The following is a 25,653-nucleotide window of genomic DNA, read 5'->3' as shown; positions in this document are numbered from 1 at the left end:
GCTCTTTGTCTTTTATTTGTGGCTATTCAAGTGTCGATTAGTTTGCTTTTGGGGTCAACTCTTATTCAACAGAACAACTCGCGATCTTTATGGTTCGACTCGAGAAAGTACAAATTTTTACTATCCTTTGTCTATTTTGTAAGATTGTTCTAGGGTCGACTCGTGAGATACAGGGGTCGACTTATGAAGGCATATCAATCTATATTAGGGTGTAGAGTCGACTCATGTTTTTTTTTGGGGTCAACTCTTGAAACTGCCCAAAGTTTCAGTCTTTCATTTTTGACAATGGAAGTTTAGGGGTCGGCTCGTAACGTTCTCGGGGTTGGCTCCTCTTGTGCAAAGTTTTATAAATGAGTTTTATTCTTCCACATTGAGTGTTATGGATTGGTATCTTCTTGGCTTTCTGTCAGCATTCTTGTTCACTCCAAGCAAGTGATTAGTAAAATTTTTTTTATTCAAACATTTTGTATCATCAAAATCAAACTTTCTGAGTCAACAAAAGTCTCTCCCTCAATCTCTTTTCTAAAGAACTAAAAATGAGGTGTTCCACAGTAGGGGAGCTTAAAATCATTCCTGATGCAGGAGCATGGCGCATGAACCTTAGGTGTGCGTATGAAGATTAGGATGATTTTTGATTAGTTTGTTTTATCACATTGGGTCCAAAATTGAATCTTAAATTGAGTTGTAAGTTTGCTGATTTGAGTCCTCAATTGAGTCCATATAATTGGTTGCCAAGTGGCATCTAATTGAGTCCTTATAATTGAATGCCAAGTGGCATCATCATAGGGTCCATGTCATGTGTGAAGAGGGAGTTGAATTGGTCAAAGGCTAGATTGAACCTCCCCACGCCATGAAGCTTGTAACGTGGAGAAGGGATAAATCCTTGACTTGGTCAAGGCTTTTTCCATGTGTCTCCACGTATGGAAGGATAAGGCTTGAAGGGTTTTTGACTTGGTCCAAGGAATTGATCCGTCATGTGGCAATCCCTTTAGTAGGTCCAATCTGCATAGAGACCTCCCTTAGCCCTCCATGTGTGAGATCATGGCATGAAGCCTTGGTGAGTTTTGACTTAGGCCAAATCCTAGGTTATTTAGGAAGTCTACTTAGCCTTAAACTTTAGAGTGTAGTTATATCTTATAGTGTTCATTGTAAGCCCACGCCTTATCTATTTAATGAGGTAAACATGATGAATAAATCAATGCAGAATATTTTGGCTTAAAAATTAATTGCTAGAGGTGAGAGGCTTCTCTTCTTTTTCTTTGGTGAGACTCCAAAGGCTCTTCTTCTTCTTTCTTGGTGAGAAACCAGAAAAACCCTTGGGTTTCGGGTATAGGTGAGACTCTTATATTCAGCCCATAGTTATCTTCATTACTTTTAATTCATAGCACTTTCGTTATCATAGCTTCAATCCATCTACCATCATAATTTTTTTGAGGTTTCAGACTCAACTGTAGGCCTTAGACCCTTCATTACCACGTCCAATTAACACCAACCCAAGCCATCACACAAGGGAATTAAAGTGAGAAATTTTTGCTGCATATTCTAGGCTGCACCACATCACTATTCTTTGCTCTACGCCATCAATTGGTATCATAGCAAAAATTCTTTTTGCTTCATCATGAGTAACCAGAGTGGACGTCCTTACAACAATGACAAACAACCAGAGGGAGATATGGCCGAGGTCCTCCAACAAATAGCTTCCCTGAACCAAAAGATGGAGGCCCTTTGGATGCACATCCTCCCCGGGTAGAGCAACTCCGAGGATGATCAAGGCATCCATGGTGATGCTGAAAATTTAGATGCAGGTAATCCTTTTGCTGATGATTCTTTTTTTAGGGATCTCCCACCCCGATGCCCACTTAGAGGCCTTCGAGCACCAGCACCAGCAAATCCTCGCATGGGGATGCACTACGGAAACCAACATTGGCAACAACAACATCGGAAACATGATGACTTCGACGATGGATCCAAATGAGTACATGTTGATGTTTCTAATTATAGTGGTATCCTTAATCCAAATAATTTTCAGAATTAGTTGCTATCCCTCGAAGATTACTTCGAGTGGTACAACATGTCTAGCGAACGAAAAGTTCATTTTATGAAGATGAAACTCAAAGGTCAGACATGAGTTTGGTGGCACAGCATGGAGGATAGACTTCACGGACTTCGGCAACCTTCCATCACCGATTGGGAGGAGATGAAATTAAGGGAGAAGTTTCTTTCCCTTGATTATGAGGAGACTATTTTCGAAGAGTTGCTAAAACTTTGTCAAAGAGGTTCTACCATGGAGGACTACATCGCCCGCTTCAACAAGTTAACGATCCACAACAACATCATGGAGTCGGAACATCCAACTTTGGCTCGGTATCGATCTGGGCTGAGGGAGGACATCCGAAGGGAGTTTTTGACATCTCGTATCATCAGCATGGAGGAGGTATTTTAGCTTGCTCTTCGTGTGGAGGTGCAGCAGCGGTAGAGGCACCTTACTCCTACTTTCGTTGGGCGACGGCCTCCAAAACGTAGTAACAAAAGTACCCCTTTCTCTTGAGGTATTTGCCCCTTTATATGGTCTGAAACTTCTGCAGCCAGGGGTCCTCACCTAGAGCATGGAGTTTCGAAGCCCGGCGACAAAGCCAAAAGCCTGATGCCGCCAAGAGGTAATCACTCTAAATGCTACAAATGCGGTGGTCGCGGACACTTTGCGGTCATTTGCCCTACGAAGGACCAGCGTTTTGCCTTAATTTGTGAGGAGGATGAATTCGGTGAGCCCTCTGAAATTTTTTCTCAATTTGCTGATCCTAATGATGAAGAAAATGTCATCAACGACGAGGAACCAGCAGAGAAACTCGAAGGTTTAGATCAGCCATCTTGTGTTGTTCATCGAATTCTGACAGGTTCTAGGCAAGAGGAGAACGTGGAGGAGGATTGGCGATGAACCAATATCTTCCATACTCGCGTGGAGCACAACGATAAGGCCGTGAACCTCATCGTTGACAATGGTAGTAGCATGAACATCATCGCCAACGACTTGCTGAAAAAGTTGAAGCTAAAACCGGATCCCATCCTAAACCTTACCGGATAAGTTGGATCGACAACTCTTTTATTCCTATCAAACAACGATATTTGGTTTCTTTTTCATTAGGCAAAGAGTTCCATGATGAAGATTGGTGCGATGTGCTGCCTAAGAAGGCGTGTCATATCTTTTTGGGCCATCCATGGTTATTCGATCGACGGATGAAATATGCCGGTCATACAAATTGTTATTCATTGTATTGGGCCGGAAAAATTAATGCTAAAGCCCCTTAGGATCTCTGATTCAAATCTGAAGTTTTTGTAAAGCAAAGGGTCTTATCAATGCGGCGATTTGAAGAAATCAGTTGTGATGTCGGGGTAGTTTATGCACTTGTTTCTAGGGAGGTCGGATCTGAAAATTCAGAAACTGTTCCATCTAATTTCAAATTTATTTTAAATGATTTTTTTGATGTAATACCTAAGGAACTCTCCAAGAAACTTCCACCCCTTCGAGACATTCAACATGCCATTGATTTGGTTTCGGGTTCAAGTCTTCCCAACATTCCTGCTTACTGGCTAAATTTGAAGGAGCATGAAGAGCTTCAATGATAAGTCCAAGTGCTTTTGGACAAAGGCTTCATCAAAGAGAACCTCAGCCCATGCGCCATCCCCGCCCTATTCATAACGAAGAAAGATGGAACGTGGTGCATGTGTGTAGACAGTCGAGCCATCAACAAGATAACGATCAAGTATCTATGTTATAGTGTGAAGAGGGAGTTGAATTGGCCAAAGCCTAGATTGAACCTCTCCACGCCATGAAGCTTGTGATGTGGAGAAGGGATAAATCCTTGACTTGGTCAAGGCTTTTTTCATGTGTCTCCACGTATGGAAGGATAAGGCTTGAAGGATTTTTGACTTGGTCCAAGGAATTGATCTGCCATGTGGCAATCCCTTGACTAGGTCCAATCTGCATGGAGACCTCCCTTAGCCCTCCACCTGTGAGATCATGGCGTGAAGCCTTGGTGAGTTTTGACTTAGGCCAAATCCTAGGTTACTTAGAAAGTCTACTTAGCCTTAAACTTTAGAGTTTAGTTATATTTTAAAGTGTTCATTGTAAGCCCACACCTCATCTATTTAATGAGGTAAACATGATGAATAAATCAATGCAGAATATTTTGGCTTGCAAATTGCTTGTAATCTAGAGGCGAGAGGCTTCTCTTCTTCTCCTTTGATGAGACTCCAAAGGCTTTTCTTCTTTCTTGGTGAGAAATCAGAAAAACTCCTTGGATTTTGGGTATATGTGAGACTCTTATATTCAATCCATAGTTATCTTCATTAATTCCTAGCTTTAATCCATCTACCATCACAATTTTTCTGAGGTTTCAGGCTTCAACCGTAGGCCTTAAATCCTTCATTACCACGTCCAATTAACACCAACCCAAGTCATCACACAAGAGAATTAGAGTGAAAGATTTGTGCAGCATATTGTAGGCCACATCACATCACTATTCTTTCCTCTACGCCATCAATTCTCTTGTCCGCTAAACATTTAGTTTTCCGATTAGAGGAGCACAGGACATGGGTGATGGCGAAAGGGCCATGGATTATAGCAAGGCAAGTCCCACTTGAGCCTTGGTGTCCAAATTTTAGTGCTGGTTAGGACTCTATCACAAATGCAACGCTATGGATTAGGTTTCCAGATCTCCCAATCCAGTCGTGGAAGGGAGACATGTTCCTTCGAATAGCCTCTACTGCTAGCATTCCCAAATTCATTGACAATCACTGAAGAAGCTATTAAGAGAGGATATGTGAAGGCCTATGTTCAAATTGACTTGTCTAAACCTCTACGCCCAAGAGTCGACATTGTGGCCAACGGAAGAAGATGGTAGCAGGCATTTAAATATGAAAATATCCCCGTCTTGTGCTTTTTGGGCAGTAGAGTTGGCCATAATGAGGATGAATGTTGTCATATCAAATGGAATGAGGCTGAGAGGTTAGAGAAAGAGAATAACAGACTTTTCGGGCCTTGGATGGTGGTCTCAGGGTCCTGGTCGATGCACGAGCCATGAAATAAAAAGCAGAAGAGTGGCGGGTTACGAATGCTTCCAATGCCAAAAAATTGATTACAAGAGCAGGGGAGGTGGTGGATAATTCAAATCAATTGATGAAAAAATTCAAATCAGGAGTTGACGGACTCTCTCTCATCATCACTTGAGAAGTTTAGCGGTGAATTGGCATCATTTGGCCTTCTAAGCAGCCCATTTATACTGACAATCTGAGAGAAGGGGTCCATCTCCGCCCAGGCCAGAGCCCAAGATTCTTGTTTTTGAGCAAGAAGGTCAGATGAGGCTACGTGATTCCATTGTGGGTTGGCCAAGAGAAAGGAGGTTATGTCAGGTCAAGTCCTCCAATGAGCTAGTGGTCATTAAGCGGGCCAACTGCAAACCTAGTCAGAAACTAAAGAAGTTGGTCAACAACACTATCTAACTACTTTCCAACCAATCCCTCAAAACCTTGAAGGCAATCCCGATTCTACATGTTGATTTTTACATCAATAACAGACAGGCTGTTTTTGGGGTGATCACGGCTGATGGTATGAAGCCTTGGGGTTGCTGACAGAAGATGAATCTTAAATGCAACAATTTGAAATTTCGTTCGGCAACAGTGGGGTGTTCAGGATCAATCATCTTTGCTCGAGTTTCCTTCTATCCACAACTGTTACCAACCGTCAAAATCAAGTTCTAACTAAAGAGGTAATTGTTGATGAAACTGTAGAGGCTTTGTCTCAGCTTCCTTCAAACAGGGCTCCTAGACCTGATGGCTTCCGGCCATTATTTAACGAATGTTTCTGGTTATTTAAGAGGACAAATGTTATTGCTGCACTCCAAGAAGTGTTCTGATTTGCTGAAGTGCCTGAAGATTGGAAGCAAACTTACATAGTATTGATCCCCAAAACAGTTAATCCAAAAGAACTGAAACAATATCGGCCGATCAGTCTTTGTGGAACATTATATAAATTAGTTGCAAAAGTCATTGTAAATAGAATGAAACCCTCTTACGCCAACCTTGGTGTCATTGGAACAAGGAGCCTTTGTACTGTGACAATATAATGAAAGCTCGGGAGGTTTTTCACTCAATAAATAGAGCTTCGACAAGAAATTCTTTAATCGTTATAAAAGCCGACAAGGAAAAAGCCTATGCCAAAGTCTCATGGAGGTATCTTGCTACTGTTCTTAGTCACTATGGGTTTCAATCTAAATTTTATTAGGTGGATCATGTGCTGCATTCAACATCCCATGATTTTAGTCATTATTAGTCATTATTAATGGCAGCCCTTTTCTGTTCATTCTTTGCTCTGATAAGCTTTCGAGACCTTTGAAAGGAATAGCTAATGCTGGCATTCTCCAAGGATACCAACCGCAGCCGGATGGTCCATGTATCACCCATCCAATGTTCGCAGATAATTTGCTCCCTGTGTCCAAGGTAACTAGAATGTTAATTAATACCATTATGAGCTATTGTCTTCAATTCGGCCAATGAGTTAATGCTCAAAAATCCTAGATTCAATTCTGAAAAAAAATTGCTGCGAGGGTAAAGCTGCAGATTCTTGGAATTTTTAACATTCCATTAAGAGAAGGTTCTTGGAATTACTTAGGTGTGCCATTATCTGGAACTTGACTGAAGCGGCAAGATTTTAATCACGTGTTTGATTGAATTTACAAAACACCTGATGCTTGGAAATGGAAGCACTTGTCACAAGCAAGACGAAGCATCATTCTTCAATCTATTCTGAATTCAAGTTATATTTACTTTCTGAGAAATGTGCTTCTCCCAACAACAGTTATAAATGAGCTTGAGAAAATCTTCTAAGTCATTTATATAGGTCATGATATGGGATCTATTTTTATTTTCAAAATTATCTAGATATAGATAGAAATTTAAGCATCCGACTAATATCCATATCCGTATCTATATTCATAAAAAAAATAGATATGTATATGGATAGACAATTATCCGATCCATATCTGAATATCCGATTCCATTTATAATCCTATTTAATTTTACATAACACTCATAAATTTTTACGAAAAATAATGACTATATTATTAACATGCTACTAGCTTGATATATCATCCACTTAGTATTATCTTTGATTCTATAGTCATAAATTTTAATTATCTAATTTTATATCTATATTTATATCCATACTTTCGGTATCCAATTTGTATCTGTATCCGTTTAAAATAAATATGGATATAAATTTTTATATCCGACTAACATATATATCTGTATCTATATTTATCAAACAAAATAAATATGGATATTAGTATCTGATATGTATCCAATCTGATTTCAGCCTTAGTTTGCATGAAAAATGGAAACAGAAGCACTTGTCACAGGCTGGAAGAATCATCATTCTTCAATCTATTCTGAGTTCAAGTTATATTTACTTTCTGTCAAATGTGCTTGTCCCAACGAGAGTTCTAAATGAGCTTGAGAAAATCTTCAAGTCATTTACATGGGGTCATGAATCTGGAACAAGGAAGTTGCACTTACTGTCATGGGATATTGTTTGCATGGGCAAAAGAACAGGGGAGGGCTTGCTTGCAGTCAATCAAAATATGGAGGCATGCATGGGACAAGCTGCAGGAAACCTTATTTTATATAGAGACTCGATGAGGGCAAGGCTGATTCAAGCTAAATATGATTTCAAAAGCTAGGATAGCTATCATCCGAGAAGGGGAACCTTAACTATATTGCAATCTATGTGCTCTGCAAAGTAGATTCAATATTCTTTTAAGTGGTACATAGGCAATGGTAGAAGCATCAGCTTGCTCAAGGATCCGTGGGTGACTAATGTTCCAATAAATCAGTGTGGTTTCGATCAATATCAATCTCTGGGAGAACGATTAGAAGATATCCCAATTGATCCACACTAATGGCACTTGGAACCAGGACTTGGTGTACCAGGTTTTTTCTGAAGATTATGTTGCTCAGGTAATGGTCATTCCTATCCCCAAATACCAATGTGAGGATCATTTTGCTTCACAAAACTTCGGAGGCATTAAACTAAAGATAAAAGATGGGTACTCACAAATTATTAACTACCAGAATCATGATGCAAATGCCAATTTAAGCTGGATTTGGCAGCTCAAAGTTGCTCCAAGACTCACAAAGTTTTTTGGTGGAAGGTGTGCTAGGGCCGTCTTCCGTGTAAATCTCTTGATTCAACAACATACCACTATTTGTGAGCTCTGCCAAATGAATATAGAAGATATCGAGCCCTGCCTATTTTCTTGCCCTCAAGCGTTAGAAGTCTAGAACTCTATGAAAAGGAGACATCCAACTATTCCATCATTCAACCATTTACAGGAGCTTATTTTAATTTCTACAAATCGGATGGTTATGGATCCTTATAAAAGTCTCATCCGCTACACTGCCTGAGACGTATGGAACTCTAGAAACAACCATATATTTCAAGGAATTCAGAAAAATCATGCCATAGTTTTCCTTTCAGTGCAGCGTCAGACTGGGGAGTTTATCCAAGCATCTATGAATACAACCGGAACCGATGATTTGCAGCACTGGGGTGCCGGCAGCTCTAAGAGCTCTGATTATTCTTCTCCAAGGTTAGTGTTTTGGGTGCCCCCGCCCTTCAATATGGTCAAAATTAACTTTGATGCTTCATGGTTTCAACATGCTATTGGCCTGGATTATATCCTTAGAGACCATTACGGAATTGTTCAATATGCTGGCTCTTCAAAATCCTTCGCAACCTCAGTGACAAAGGCAGGACTTCAAGCAGCTTGGATGGGTTTAACTGTTGCCATTCATCAACTTGGGTTTAAATGGATATGTCTTGAAGGAGACTCCTTAACGATAATCAACTGGATAACCAAGCACAGCAAGAGGAATTGCATCCCAATGCCTCTTCAATCTCTTCACCACTTGCTTGAAGATATTGTCCAATGCACAACCTTAAAATGCTTTATAGTCTCATGCTTCCTAAGAAGCCAACCAGCCAGCAAACGGGTTAGCTCAACCTGCTGATAATCCTGTTTTTCCTCAACGTATCCGTACTCTTATCATGGCTGACATGGTAGGAGTTCTATACACTCAAATGTAATCTGGTGTCTTCTTTTTCCTTTTGTTGTTGGGACGTTAAGCCCCATAATATACCAAAAAATATAAAAAAAAAGCATTTTTCTTTTTGTTGTTGGGGAGTTAAAGCCACCCCCCCCCCCCCCCCCAAAAAAAAAAAAAAAAAAAAAAAAAAAAGAAACATATAAAGTTCCAACAATAATGTCATTAAAACAAATTTTAAAACCAACAGGGCCTTGATTCAAGCAGCATAATTTTTGGTATTTGTATCTTAGTTCTCAATTTTAACATCACGTAAAATCATGAACTCACTTTCACAAGGTAAAATACTTATAAGGATGAGAAGATGAATGCTGCCATCCTCGCACAAAACCTCCATTTTAGCATGCATAATTCCATCCTTTTCCAAAATTAACATGGAGGAATAACCGCATAAACTGCAGAAATGTGACATGTAATTTTCTCTTTTTACCAGTCCGACGTTCACTACTTTTTCTCCATTGTCCTCCTTTCAAATTGCACAACCTACCCACCAATTGGTTTACCCAAGCGAGGTTCTTGCGAGTTTAGAAGTTCTTATGCTTTGACATCTTGTTGTTTATTGTCACTAATACTACTACTACTCTACCAGTCCAAATTCAGACAGGCTAGAATTGTGAAATCAAGTACTGTCAATTCCACCCTCTGCATTGATTTATTTACCAAGATAAAACAGTGACCAAGAAAACAAAACCATCTCAAGTATGTAAAAAGAAAGAAAAGGAGCTTTCCTCCCCCAAATGCCTTGGAGATGCTACAACTCGCCTGCACCTGACAGAAAATGAAAACCAATGAAGGGTCTCTCCAATTCTGCATCATGAGGTGACAAAACAAGGCACTCTTAAAATAATCATCTACTTGGATCCTGCTTACTATAAAGAAATGCAATCATCATTGAATAAACAGTAAGGAAGAATTGGGAGTTACATCCTTGTACCAAATTGCATTTCGAATAGCACAAAACTTCTAATGAATGCATGTTAGTCACAGAGATCATGGATGCTATCATTAAGGTTGCATTGATAAAATCAACATTAGCAAGAAAGCAAACCTTTGTCACTCAAAAAGCAACAACACATTATCTACTCAGATCCCTCCACAGGTCCGGCAGTTTCTACTTCCTTCAGATTTTCCAATGCTGTGATGCGCCTATTCAGAGCTTCATAGCGCTCATCAAGTGTTTCATAAATGCCTGATACCTGAAAAGCAAAGCATCAAGTACTATTCAACTGATCCGCAGCTTAAGATGTGTATCGTTTATGCAGAGTGGAAGAGGTCAAAATCAAATTTAAACCTCCATTTACACTCTGTTTGCCATTGAATGCCGATAAGCTTTCATTCAGCTAGAGGAATAAATCATATTATATTTGAAATCAAGAATGGCATAGAAAAATGGTAGTTTCGTTTAAAAAAAGCAGTAAACTTAATAGCATTGCTATTTTACATGTAGCAAATTAACATGCATTTTTCATGTCTAAGGCTAAACTATTTCATTCTTTAGGTAGTTTATGGTAGGTTTATGGCCCATACCATATCAAAGGATCCACTGAGATATAGCAGGTTTCCCACAAAGGACAAAGGGTAGAATGCAGAACCACCTCATGGATCAGTATACACTGTTTAGCAACATTAATTCTTGCAATATGTACCCATCAAAAGAAGGCAAAGTAAAGGCACTAGTGCTACATTATCTTCATCCATGATCATATGGGATCATCACAACTATTCCTATGACATGGTTGTGGAAGGGTGAAAGATGCTGAAGACTTGTTGGCCTATGACATCTGGTGACAGTAAATTAACTGAAGCTATTTTACAAAACCTTGGGACATGCCAGAAGCCCAAAAAGCTTCAATTTGAAGGTCCCAACATGTCTCAAATCTCTCAAATATTTCAAAGCAAAAATCTGCACTAGATCTATGACTGAATTCTCCAGACACTAGATTATTTCTCAATCATCTCTGACCAGCAGGTGGGCACCATGAAGTTGTCAAACAAGTTGTGAAGTGCAAAGGTGTAAGGTAGGCACGCAATCCCCCAGCAAGGCAAGACATAAGCCTCAAGGTGTAAAGTATACATTTCAATAGGATTTTTCCCTTTCCAAAGTAAAAAATGCTCATGCCAAAAAGTGAAATTTAGGATTCTAACATTATTTGGCAATAAGAAACCAAACTTAGCTAGCCTGTCACTTCACATTGCCAGAATTCACATTACAAGTGCAGCATATTAAAGCTTCAGGTATATAAGAATAGAACCTCCGGTATTATATATCCAGCTTCAGCACAATTTCAATTATGAAAAACCATCCCCTTTCTCACATTCTGAGAAGATTATCTACCTTCCTTTCTCTTGCTTTCCTGTGCTAGCAATAAAAAGAGTGAACTTCAATAATTGAGAGAGAAGCACCTTGATCATTTTCAAAAGACAAGTATATCTTCCTCATGCCTTTCTTTTAATACATAACTTTTTGACTTTCTGGATCCCATCAATTTAACCGAATAAACAATAGAAAATCTCAAGTTTAGATGTAAATGATGCAAGCTAAAACCCTTTCACATCTCTTTCTGCTAACAATGGGAAAAGCTCTTCATACATTAATTGATTGCATTCACACTAAACGTCTCAAATTCTTAACCTACCACTATTCCACTGCAAATTAAGTCTCTCATCTCTAGCACCTACCTCTCATCTAATTGAAAAAACTCATAGATCATTAGTGATTAAATCTCATTTTTATAAATAACTTCACACTCGCTTGCTAGAACATCTTTTCCTTCTTTAATGGTTGCGAAAATCATAGCTAATGTATATTCAATAAGACAAAAAATAATATTTAAGGCATGAGCTTTTGATGTAGAACTGATTTGATAAATCAAATCTAGAATTGTGTACATCTGAATCAAAGAGATTCTAATGGAGAAACTTCCAAAAGTCCTGGATTTAAGTTGGTTGGTCTACTTAACATTATCAGTCCACCACCACTTGCATTAAACAGCAACTAGAAACTGTAGATAACCCTTAAAATTAATACAAATTAAACTACTAGAAGCTCAAAAAGATTAAGCCACAAGAAACTAAGAGACTCTAACATGAGATATCATGTCCCTATTATCACCTTGCGTTCTCCATTTAAGAGATGGAGCATTTCTTAATGACCCTAGTCACTTGAGCTCAATATCCTCCAGAGCAAACTACTAGGAAGCAAGATTGAGTAAACTGCCTCAATTATTTGCCAATCATCTGATCTAAGAAAAATGGCCTTCCCAACATACAGCTTGGACAAGCAGAACCATTTTTTGGTTTCAATTATCTCCTTCACTGTGCTACTTTATCTTGGTTTGTCTAAATGAAAGACCTTTTCTGAATGTATCTATGCCTAAGCAAGCATCATCAACGTCTTATTCCTTGGTGTTCTCCTTGTATTATCCTTCATTTTCCTACTAGTGTCGACTAAACAAGTAGTACTAGCGAAGTGGCCAACTTCTCCAAATTAGAAGCATGCCAGAGCCATTTTCTTCTCTAATATCTATTAATTTTGTTGTCTAATAGGTCCTGCTGCTGTCCTGGAGGTTCAAGTTTGGATCTAGGTATTCTATATTGTTCAGCAATACTAGCATGCCTTGGAAGATTCTCCTCCACATGCAGTGCAATTTTCCACACATGAAAATAGCCATCTAATCCCAAGTCTTAAACCAGCCCCATATTTTGTAGCCAAACTTCTCCTTGATAAACATCAACCCACATTTACATAGTGAAATTTAACAAAATCCATCAGATGGGGGAAGCCCCACGAGGTATTCATCATATCCCGCATAATCATTTAGCCTCATTGGCATCGCCCATTTCACTTTTGAGTAAAACTCTACCATGTGTCCAGGTCTTTTCTGTGCGCATTTCAGCTTCAATGTACCAAATTTCAATGAAATGATGACATGTAGAGATGTTTAAAACAAGAAACAATCCAGGAATACCCTCAGGATTCATCAATTAATAGACCCACCCCACATTAACAAGTTGATGATTGTATTCAGCTTTCCGAGGCACTTTCCCAAGTGGCAACTGACCATTACTGTTCACATTCAGTGTTGTTATCCTTGGTGTAAAGGTTGTCCATATCTACTTAAATGGTTGCAAATGACATCTTTAGCAATGTGATGAAGCACCCACAATATATAACCACAATCAACAAACTTTGTCCAACTATCCGGAATCAGCTTTATGAATTTGTGATGAACCACATGAAAGGAATACACTGTTAGATTAGATGGGAGATTAAAACAATGCAAGGGCTTATGAGTTCCAATTTAGAAACTGGGCTAGTGTGGTGCATTGATGTTAGTTTCTCTCTCTCTCTCTCTCTTGATTCTAGCAATGCTGCTGCTTTCCCTCACATCTTTCACTCTCTTGTGGCCCTTCTTCTGACCACAGCTCCTTTCTCACTTAAGTGCTACTTTTTCCGCTCTTGCTCTCTCCTGTGATTGATCCCTTGCCTTTCCTTCCACTTCTAGGACTTTGATGCATTTTACTCATTACATAAATCCTTGTAGGGCTGCAAGAAAACAGATTTAGATGGCTTTTATTGATCTTCTGGGCTCAGATTACTCAAATCCTTCTTCTCATTTGATGCTTTGGCATCACATTTCATGTCGGATCCAAAGGCTTAAGATGCACCAACTATTTCCTTTTTCCACAAAGCATGAAAGTATGCAGAAGTGCCCTCTCAAGCAGCAAGTTTTACATATTTAATGGTTTCATCCTTAGTAGAACCGAATCTTCTATTTGAAATCTCACATTTACTTCAGAAACTTTCTGGTAACTTGCTCCTGCACATGAATTTCCTGCATATATCTTCATCTTGCATATTTCTCAAGTCTTATTTGCTGTATGGTTCATCAAAATTGTATATCATCATCTTTTTGTCAGCCCATATTACTTCTTAAACCGGCAACATGCAAAGCCTAACCCTTATGTATTTTCTTTCTTCTTAGACCTCCTTTCTACATTTTGGTGTTCTTCTTACCTCTTAAAATTTCTTTATGCTTGCTCATATCTATTACGTATCAAATTTGTGCTTCATGTCCAAAAATATGTAGATATAATTGGACTTCTATTGCAAGAATGTCCTGGCTTATCTACATAACCATGAACTTTATCTGAGCGTTTATCAGAAGTACTGGGTGATTGTTTGTTGATATGAAAGTTGCAACTTTAAATCATAACTTGTACTCTAAGATCGACCAAAAAAGACTTGCAGACTCTATGATGCATTAGGAGGAAATCTTAGGCCCACGGGGACATAAGAGGATTAGGGTTGGCTTACAACGGAATCTAGCATAATGAAAACTAGAGGTGCATAATAAACTTACTTTGCATCTCTTGAGAGAGACAAGAATCCACCCAAAAAAAAGTGCCCACATTGAAATTTTGAAATTAAATAGACAGCCTGTCTATTATGAGATATGTTATCAGGTTGAGTTGATCTCAGGTCAAGACAGATTTGACCCAAACTTGTTCCAACAAGGTTTCAAGGAAGCAAACCATAAGCCAACCAGATCCATCAAGACAAAACATTATGCTAAATGAAAAGTTGTTCAAGCTGGCCTATTAATTCAATGAGCTGACCCAACTCATTCACATCCCTACTCGCTTAGTAAATTAAAGGGCTGTTTGGATGTAGGCATAGGCCATCCTTGGATAAACTAGACCTTGGGCTGAAGTTTAGGGATAGAGCAACAATGGGAGATGAGAAATACAAGGAGGAACTAACACCGTCAAGGCTCCCAGAGAGCCCTCAATACAAAAGTTGGAATGCCCAATTCCACTCAAATTGTGATTTCCCATATCCTGATTTTTTGGGGAATTTATGATCTCAAGCTTCCCCAATTGGAAGGAGCCTCCCCTCCCACCATTAACTCATTTGTCACAAATAACAACATAGGGAATATATCATGGTCACATTGTACCAGCATCAAAACAGCCCCTAAGAGTTGCAACAGGTCACCACCACGTAAAAATCAAAATAACAATATAACATCCTGCAGTACATCAAAAGACCTAAAGTCAGCCCTCTGCTTAATCACTACTAATAAAATGCAAAAAACCCCATAAAACAACACATAAAGAGTTAGTTCCAAAACCTCCTAGCACTACGAAGTAGGTAACCACATATTCAATGAAGTATTGGCCTTGCCCTTTGGCACTTCCCTCCAGATGGCTTCATCTTTCCCTAGAGCACTTCCCTACACAAGGCACATGCACCTACTGCCAAATAGTCCATTACCTGGAGCTGGAGTCAATTCAGGTGCGGCTGGCAGTGCGTAGAAGCAGATCTCTCAAACGTATTTTGAAGGTGAAGCACTTAGGAAGCAGGGAACTGAGTTCCTATAAGATTTTGAAGCAAGCTTCCTAAGGGATTTTGAAGTTGGCGTGCCACCATATGTACAAGTGCTACTATATAGCCTTTCCTATAACTCTCATTTTTATTTCGGTGCCCTCCCTTAAAGTATGTGGCATGGCAAGCCTTTGTTGGGGCTTTGTAAATGATTGGTGAAATACATGATGTTACTTATGTGTCACAAGTTAGGGAAATGTCAGATTCAACAATATATTAACATCCAGGAAAAAGAAATGAGTTGGTGTATGCATAAGCATGTATATATATATAGACACACACACACACACACACATATATGTATGTATGCATGTAAATATATATATACATATATTTATATACGCACGCATACAGTGCATATGTATCACATCCATGGGAGAATTGCATGGATTTCAATAGAAATTAATCTATTTGACTCTACCTTGTTTTTGCTATGGTATCTGGAATTCTTCCATTTTCACTTATGTCAAAAAAGAATTTACAAGTTATTATTAGTAATCAAATAAGGGGACGTTGGTTCCTGTAATATCATTACTTCTCAAAATTAGTTGAGAACTTCCAAAAATGATAGGAAATGCTATTTGTGGCATCTGTCTTCACCTTAAATTCCTTTATTGCTTTAGTTTAGACAACCTTGGATCACTGCAAAACAATCAGGATATGGCTGACTTTGATAAAAGACAGATTTAGCAACTAGAAATAATATACACTTCATTTAAGACAGCATGGTAGTGCTAGAAAGCTGGTTTCAGAGTAAGAACCAGACTCTAAACTAACTGCATAACCTAGGGAAAAAATCTAACTACTAAGAGTTCCAATTGTCATCAATACCATGGCTTTCAGATATTATAAGCATATCTTAGTACATATTAGTTCATTTCTTACCACATTTTCAAAGTACAGATTACTTCAATCATTCACCATCCAAGGAAAATAGTACAGAGTTTATACATATGATGCAGTAAAGTACATCATATTCGATTTGGAAGAGCTCTTTTTCTCTTTGGCTCGCTCTTGTTCTATCGTTGAATTTCCTCGAACCAAGATAGGAAGACCAACCCAAAATTTTCAATAAACCCCACGATTTATATATAAAGCTTCTAGTCAAGATCATGGTTTCAACAACAGACAGGACCCTGTACAAGGCACACCAAAGCATTTGGTGTGTGTTCATCTTTTTCCTTCAAAAATTCAATTGTTGTCATTCATCATGAATATGTCCATGCATGCTTGCATAATCCAATAGAATGAACTTCGCCTAATCAATCCTACAAGTCATCATTTGGACAAAAAGTTGGAAACAACCTCTCCATCTTTGCTTAAGATTGCCTTTTACCACAACCATCAAGCCTTCATCTTATTGCAGCTACATGGTTCATATCTCAAGTTTTTACATGGTTCATATCTCAAGTTTTTACTCCCCAAACTAAGGTAAATTGTGGATATTGCTCTCACCTTCTATCTAGCTTAAACTATTTCAATATCATTATTATTAGGTGCACAGATGGGCATATCCAGAAGCATCTTCTGACTTGTACATAATTTATACCAATCACGTTTTCATCATCATTCCTCGAAGTGAAACCCATACATTAATCGCATATTGAACTTTAGTTTTCGAAAACAAAGTTCTGTACATGCATAACACTCAGCTATGCAATTTGCACTCCAAAAAAAAGAAAAATCATTTCTATAATATGTTACCAAACCCTAAAATTGCATAATTACACACTACAGTGTATACAACAAAAGTTCTTTTGAATAAACAATTCGTATGGGTTGCTTGTCATTGCCAGTGGACAGTGGTCAGTGAAGCTTAAAAATCGAGTTCACTGCCATGCTAGAAATTTTATAACTCCACAATATTGCAAAAAGTATTTAAGTATCACACAAAAGAAAACATCAAAAGATATTATTTGTTAAGTATCATGCAAACTTTTCAGTTAGCTTATAGGATTTAAGAAAAATAATAATTTGTAAATTTAGTTTAATATGCACATTCTTAACCAATCTTTAAAAAGAAAAAACTTAGCTTAAACATTATTATAGTGGATCAAACTAATTGTTGGAGGAGTCAACTCTAAAAGCTGAAATTAATAAATTTTAATAAATACCAACATATCCAATGTGTATCGGACTCAAAGATGCATCCAACATGGATCCTAGGAGTTGGATGTGAGTGTCCAGGTAACATAGATTTTGACCAGGCAAGCAACTCTTGTGCAGAGTATGACAATTAACATAAACCATGCCTTACTCCCATTTTGGCACCAGGTATGAAATAGAGGGTCGTCTTACACATCCACCTCAATAATATCAAATACTATCGCCAATTGATTGAACATTTTATAATGTGTTTATGTGACACCTTACTTCACTATCACACCTGTAATAAATTCTAAAGTTTATCTAAAATCTACCTTAATATCCTCAACTTTCTTTGTCATGGTAACTCTCATTGCTTCCCTCACTACATAAAATTCTTTTCTGCATAATGGAATTGGTTAACAATCTCATAAAATCTTCCACCAAGCGTAAATTCAATCAACTGGACATTTCACACTCCAAAGCCAAACCTTTACTTTTTCAACCACACACCTTACACATTAACTTTTAGGAATTTTGGAGTGCCAACACTTGTGGACACTTTCACGCAATGCAACACTACGAGACAATTTGTGACACATCAAAACTTGAGTGCCAAGTTAGAGCAATTAGAAGTCTTGGAACTTGGCACACCTTTTAAGAGTAAGGTTCGTCGAACGAGTATCAAAAGAACCCAGCGATCGATTCAGTACTGTACAAATCCATAACGTACCATACAATGCCGGAGTGTGCCGAAATAGGGAGAGGGAGAGGGAGAGGGAGACGGTGAAGGAGAGGGAAGAAGAGAAAGAGGGAGGGGGGAGAGGGAGAGGAGGGAGAGGGGGGGGAGAGGGAGAGGAGGGAGTGGGAGGGGGAGAGGGAAGCCGACAAGCTTTGATCGTCATTGGGGAGCTTTGAGAGCCTTGGATCCTGCAACAAATTGAGAGAGAGGGAAATGGCAGGAGAGAAGGGGGAGAGAGACTCACCTATCATCGTCATTGTATGTCATCATCATCGACAGATGGCTTCGAATGAGATTAGGACATCGAACAGAGCGAGTGAGGCCAACGAGCGACCGAAGCTTCGAAGTCAAACAAGGCCAGACTTTTATAATCCATTATGACCAGCTGAACCATCTCGATAATCGGACGGCTGAACCGTATTGATAATCAACCGGCTGAATATCGATAATCGACCGGTCTAGTTTAGTACACCTCAAACCGGCAATCCCTATTTAAGAGTGTCTATTCAAACAAAATAAAATTGCAAAATGCAAACCAAACCTATTTACTTCACAGCTAGTTCGTAGTTTGTAGAGCTTGCACATGGTTCAAATGAATCAAAATCATGTGCAAAGTTATTTCATTTCACCTAGGACATTAGAGAAAATTTGGACATTTGGGGACAAGAATAGGGGGGTGCTGGGATTAAAATTGATGCATCCTAGAGTTCCTAGTATGATGCATTAAGATGCCACTCAACAATGCTGCAGCCAAGGCCAACCAAACAGAATCTAATAGACGTTAACTTTGAGCAGAAGAAACTTTAGGAGTATTTTAAAGAGTCTCTTTAGTGGCGCTTTTGGGTACCAATATGTATTGGCTTTGAGAACCCAACAATCTAGTAGATGCTTCCCTTTTATTGAATACTAATTTAACTCAATAGAGGCATTATAGATGCCGACTATCCTTATTTTGGTGGCTATTTGTCAGTTATTTGTTTCCTAGTTAGAAATCTTGTGTCCAATGAGTTTCGTCGTAGAGGATTTCACTCAGCAATTAGATCGAACTTTTATTTCTTTATTCATGTACTCTAATGTCAGCAGAACAGCTGGCTGGTTCAATCAGTCTAAGGAACCTGTGGCTGGCTGTTTTGGAGTCTTTGGAATTTATATGCAGAGAATATTAGTGAGACAAAGAAATATCACAGACATCCTTCCCTTTTTTTTCTTACCTTGTCTTCACACTCTTTTTAGTTCTTTTTTATTTCTTAAATTTCGACTTCTTCTTGTTATTTCGATTCTGTACTTGTTGCTCTCCTTTTCCTCTTTTCTATTGCACTAACAGATCTCCAACAGAACTGTTGCAGGATTTTATCTCAACTTCAAACATTCAAAGCAGTTCTCACATAGTTGCAGGGAAAAAAGACTTAATATTCCAAGATTGTACTCATTCTGAATTAGTATAACTCTCATAATTGGCTATTAGGCTGCATTTCATTATCGAAGCAGTACATCCTGCCCAATGATGGGTGTGAAGATGAGAGAGATTTTCTTTATAATAAAATGGCTCAAGGAAAAACTCAAGGTTGTGATGTTATTCCTATGACAGACACAAACCTGTTATTAGGAAAATCATGGCTATATGATCAGAAAGCAACACATAACATTCAATACAACCCTTACACCACAACTATCAACGAATGAGATACACGTCTACTCCGAACAGGCCCAAAGATCGCAATCGTGGACCTAATTCTTATGGTTGGACTCAGTAGATTCTCATGCACATTTCATCTCTGGGAAAAGGAATATCGGTTCCTTATCTTGGATGGCTGGCCGACCAGTACCCAAAGGCAGTAAATTCACAGAAAAGTACTCTGTAGCAGAAGCAAGTTGTTGCAGCCAGGATCAACCAAAAGGAAATCAATAGCATTGTTTCTTGAGCTAATGTCACATAATTTTTTAGTTATGTCTTATTTATTCTTTTAATCAGATTTAGGAGTATTTTGCGGAGTCTTCAGTGAGTTTTAGACATCAATATGGGTTTAGTTTTGGGGATCCAATAATTAAATGAATTTTTTTTCTTCCATTGAATTCTAGGAAAACTCAAATTGGGGATATTGTAGATAGCTAGCCAGTCCTCATGCTGCTGATTATCAGACAGTTATTCATTTTCCTAGTTAGGAGTCATTATTTCAGCCAAAATGTCTGACTAATCTCATCATGAAGGCCTTCATTCAGCCATTAGGTCTACTTTTGTTTCCCCAGTAATATACACTACCATGAGTAGGATGCACTGGCCTGCTAAATCTAATGGAACGGACTGCTGGCCAGAGCTCTGTTGGGATCTCTAAAATTTGTACAGAGGGAATATTGGTGAAAGAAAAAAAGGTAACACGTGTCCCTCCTTTATTGCACTTATTCTTTCTCGTATTCTTTTAACATGAGTAGGACCCCCTGGCCTGCTAAATCTAATGGAAGGAACCGCTAGCCTGCTGTGTTGAGATCTTTAGAATTTGTACATAGAGAACATTAGTGAAAGAAAGAAAGATCACAACTCACAGGCCACCTTCGTTTGTTGCATTTATTCTTTATTGTATTCTTTTTCTATTTAAATTTCTTTTCCCATTCTTCTTGACCATCATCCTAATATTCTTCTATTTCTTCCGTTTATTGTTTTAGTCCTTTACTTCCTCCTTGGTCCTTTTTTCCTCTTTTTTATTGCACTGCATGATACCTTCTACAGTTCCTTCCAATGTTTCATTTTGCGAGTTATTCTTTATATAGAGTACCAATGTTATAATATAGTATTTCTGGTACCAAGTGATAAACAGATGACTTTATGATCGATGCTTTGTTGATGACCACTTCCACTTACTGAAGAATACCTAATGTGTTGAACATAAATCCTAAGATTAATTTGTGTTGTAATCCAACCTGCAGTAGAAATCCAATCATGCATGCTATGTACCTATCATAAGGACATACAGAAAGAACATCAAATGATAATAAGCAACAAAGCAAATGAATATATGGTCAAGGAAATTCTAAGTAAAAACGAGAGAAGATGAAATTATGGAATGAAATAAAGCTAAATGATGGAAAGCAACAAAAGAGTTACATGTAGACCATTGCTCAAAAGAGCATCCTAGTACACGAGGCTCCTGCAAACTGTAGGGTTTAGAGAGGGTCAGATGTACGCAGCCTTATTCCTACATACAGAAAGGCTATTTCTATATTTCGAACATGTGACAACAAGTCACAATGGAGTATTGCACCAAGGCCCACCCTATCCATGGACCATGGCTCAAAATTGCACAAATCCAAACCTCCACATATCACCACAAAAGGACTGATCTTAGGGATGACTCAGTACTTGCATCCCTGCACGATAAACAGAGGAACAGCAAAGAAGCAGAGGAAGAAGCAAAATCAAGGGAGCAGCAGGAGCGATTAATCAATAATGCCAGCAGATCCCTTATTCACTTAGCCCTAGAGCTTAGGAGGCCAAAAAGGAAAGAGGAGAAGATGGCTAAGAGAGAGAAGAAAACAAAGAGACTTGCAGCAGAAAGAGCACAAAAAGGTTCTGTGGATGAAACACCAATTATACACTCTGGGAATTTAGATCAAGTGGCCCATAATGGTCTACTAAAAGAATCTAAAATTTGCCAATAATCTGATGAAGGTAAAGTGGGAGTGGAGGATGTCTGAAGGGCTAATTCTCAGTTATAAATATGTTAATTTGAAGCATTCCAGTGTGAAGCAACTATCAAACAAGTTATGGGACCAAAGAACCCTCAGGATAGGGCAATCTAATATTCATAATAAATGGAAGTTGTCAGCTATGTTGGCAGTGGCTTCCATATGACACAATTGAGATTTGAGAAATTGTTGGTTAGCAACATTTACATGCTGAAACTTTATATTAGTTTTTGTCAAATTTCTTTGTTGATTGTCTTAACTGCACAAATGCAATTATTTGAAAAAATAATAATAATATCTTCTCAAGTTAGAAATATTTCAGGAAGGACTTTGATACATTTGGACTTTGATAGTGTGCTTGGCCGAGAACCACTTGATCCTGTATGCACAACTTTGACATGCAGCATTTGCAAACATAACTTTGCAGTTTCAAGAAAAAAAGGGGGCAGAGCAATCATAACAGGGTTTTAGTCAAGGATAGATGCCTGGCAAAGGATGAAAGAAGGAAGATCAGTTACTAAATTATGAAATTATTTTATAACAAGGTAGAAAGGAATATTTCGCTAACATGGTCAAAAGGCAAAAAGAACTGCATTTTGATGAATTGCTTATGTTAACAAATTAAAGAAACGGACGGAATAGTGGAGGATAGGAAACATAACGTTCCTAGTAGAAAAGAGTGGGCTATGATGCACAAGCTATATAGATAATAATCAATTTTGCCTCTTCCCAACTATATAGGGTTGGCTTTATGGATCCTCCTTCTAGCCCTCCGATACACATGCTATAGAGGAGCTAAGAATCATTTTTGAAAGGTCCCTTTCAGTTCCAAATTATACATCTTAGCCATAACTCATCAACTAAAATAAGAATACTGATGGACTTTTTCATAGCATGTGTGTGCAAAAAAGCATGCAAGAAATTAGATACAAACAAGGGTTTTTTCACAATGCTTTTGATTATGTCCAAGGGACCTGTTAAACCTTTGCTAATTATTTCACTGCAAAACAAATTGTTACAACTCAATTTAACAGCTTCACAGATACAAAACAACATGAAGCTAGTCCACCCTTATTTGTCAGAATATATGACTTTCCTTTATGTTGTATAACATATCTGTGCAAATAGCAGTGAGTGCCCTAATCATGTATATCATATAACAGCCAATCATTCCTACCCTCTTGAACGAGAAGCGAAAAGAAAAGGAAATCCTTTAATCATAATAGATCTCAATGAATATTGGTCTATCCAAATTATTGAGGAAAAAAAAAAAACAAATGAAATAAATCATAAGATGCATCATCAGAAGAAGGCAATACACTTTCCAATGAAGAGAAACATATATATCACAATATTAAGATCAGAAAAGGGATATTACACCAGGATGATGGTGAATCATGACAATGACTAATTGAGATCCTATGGACCTGCGCAGAAAGATCATTTTTTCAAGAATAAAGGGGGAAAGTCAAGCAACTCTGGAGGTATTCAAGAAATAACAATAAAAGTAAGTAATTAGGAATACAGGGGAGGGGTTTCCACATGGATGCCTAATTAGTTACATATCCATTTTATCTCTCTACTGAAGTAGATTTCAGTTATTCAGAAGGCCACATTGACCAGGCACAGAATAAGAAAATAGGGCAGGGAACTTCTCTCGATTCATATTATTTTAAGCCAAACAGATTGATACATAGCAATGCTTCCATACATTATATCATGGGGATGAGACTTGACCTGATTAATAATATTCCATTGTGTAGTTTAAAAATAAATCACTGGTTATAATAATTCACTGTGTTTCAGTAAATATCCACAGATACATCTAACTTATCTAGAGTAAGAGTTAGAACAATAAAGGCACAAGGAATGGAGTTATCACAAGGAGACTTAAGAAAGACAAAGATAAATGTGTAGGACCAGAAACATAACGCCATTATAGAGAACTCTAAACTCCTGTCTCACAATATCCACTTTTTTTCTCTCCCGCAATTTGAGTATTTTGCTAATCAACGTCCTTAAACACTTGCTATAATACATCCTTCGGTTTATAACTAGGATATGAGTCAAAATTTTAAAGCATAACTTGGGTTGCTCTCTCTTACACTCTCCTCTTGTTATACAGAAAATGATTTCTTTTTATTAAAACAGAAAGAAAAAAAGAGAGAGGGGAATTGAATCTGCCTGAACGTTTCGAACCGTGTGAACAGTTGCTCCAAAAATGGCAAATAAGAAGCAACAACAAATTGAACACGTCAAGCATCCTTAACAACTTGATCCCACCCCAATCCCATCTTAATTCCGGATCCCATCCCAGTGTGGATCCAGGGTTGCTCCTAGATCATAAAATCAATAACCCTATCATAGCTAGCCTCCAAAATCTTCATGCTAAGTCTGAAAGAAAATTCCTAATATCGTTCTAGTATAATTATTCTCAAGCTTTCCTCTATCAGATTGCTTGACAATAAAAAATGATGCCCAAAGGAAAAAGGTGAACGAGGAGACAAGCAAATTAACAGGAATGATTCAAAGCACAACATTTACCAAACTTTAATCATGCTTAGGTCTAAGGGAAAACCAAAATTTCCAACTTATCAACTCATTCGAGACTGCGGAGTATTTCGCAGAAATTGGGTCAAAAGATTAACCAGAAAGAGGAAGAGCACTGAATCTTAGTAGTGAATGGTTAACTGTCCAAAACTACGGCAAGCTAACTCAGTTCCAATAATCCAATGCCTATAGAAAACAATAAAAGAAATTGAAGCCAAAAAGTAAAAAAAGAAGAAAACAAACCTCAGAATTGAATTGTTATATAGAAGGAATAAGAGCAAAGAGAGGGAAAGGGAAAGGGAAGAAACCTGTCCAGAGATGGCTTCATGGGCGACCATATAGTCCTTGTAGAGAAGGTAGAAGCCCACGACGGATGCGGTCGCGGCGCCCGCGAAGAAGGACGAGAGCCTCACTCGGAACATGAACCCCATCGTTCCTTCGGCTCGCTTGATGTCTTCTGCTTGTGCTTGCTTGCCGCCGGCGCTTCACCACGACGACCAGATGTTCGATGCACAGTTTCCTTTCGGAATGGGCCACGTATCTATTAACGTGGGCGTTTCCCGTATCGGGGCCCTTTCTGGTTCGTGCCTCGACTGCGATGGCTTTAGTAGAAGTCTTGCGATCACGGCCTGTTGGCTAGAGGTGCAAATAGACCAGATTACAAATGACTCCTGATCCAGTCCCTTTCTTTGTTCGGATTTTAATGTTTAGCCCAAATCCATCCCGAACGAATCATATTTTAGTTCGTGCCTCAACTGCATAGTGCAATTTGTATGCAGTCACAGCTACCTGTATACTTGGATATAGCTAGGGGTGAAAATAGATCGGATTGGATCGGATCATGAGTAATTTCCAATCTAGCTTGGTTTCTTAACCGGATTTTAATGTTGGACCCAAATCCAACCTATTAGAAAATCAAGATGGATTAGGTCTGGTCTACGACCAAAATTTTTGAGTCCAAATCAGGTCCATATATAACTGAGCCCTAACTCAAAAAATTTAGATCCGGATTGGTCCACATAGAATTCAGGTCACACATATAGAAATATGT

At 38.4% G+C, this 25,653-nt stretch overlaps 1 protein-coding gene across 3 annotated transcripts; it reads right to left on the bottom strand.

Annotated features, from left to right (window-relative positions):
* Nucleotides 1-9,492: 9,492 nt before the first annotated feature.
* Nucleotides 9,493-25,188, bottom strand: LOC103703700. 3 transcript variants are annotated; one of them, XM_008786648.4, is made up of 3 exons: nucleotides 24,911-25,188; nucleotides 10,205-10,352; nucleotides 9,493-9,918 (listed from the first exon to the last, which is right to left on the bottom strand). In XM_008786648.4, the coding sequence occupies exons 1-2, from the start codon at nucleotides 25,031-25,033 to the stop codon at nucleotides 10,236-10,238; spliced, it is 240 nt and encodes a 79-aa protein (XP_008784870.1). In that variant the 5' UTR covers nucleotides 25,034-25,188; the 3' UTR covers nucleotides 9,493-9,918; nucleotides 10,205-10,235. The 3 variants fall into 3 exon arrangements, with proteins under 3 accessions (XP_008784870.1, XP_008784869.1, XP_008784868.1); XM_008786647.4 differs by having other exon boundaries at nucleotides 9,553-9,963; XM_008786646.4 differs by having other exon boundaries at nucleotides 9,553-9,924.
* Nucleotides 25,189-25,653: the final 465 nt, after the last annotated feature.

The sequence above is a fragment of the Phoenix dactylifera genome, unplaced genomic scaffold, assembly GCF_009389715.1.
Source record: "Phoenix dactylifera cultivar Barhee BC4 unplaced genomic scaffold, palm_55x_up_171113_PBpolish2nd_filt_p 000162F, whole genome shotgun sequence".
In the NCBI taxonomy this organism is placed as follows: Eukaryota; Viridiplantae; Streptophyta; class Magnoliopsida; order Arecales; family Arecaceae; genus Phoenix; species Phoenix dactylifera.
Note: the sequence above shows the minus strand (reverse complement) of the source record. Positions and strands in the feature narration are given on the sequence as shown.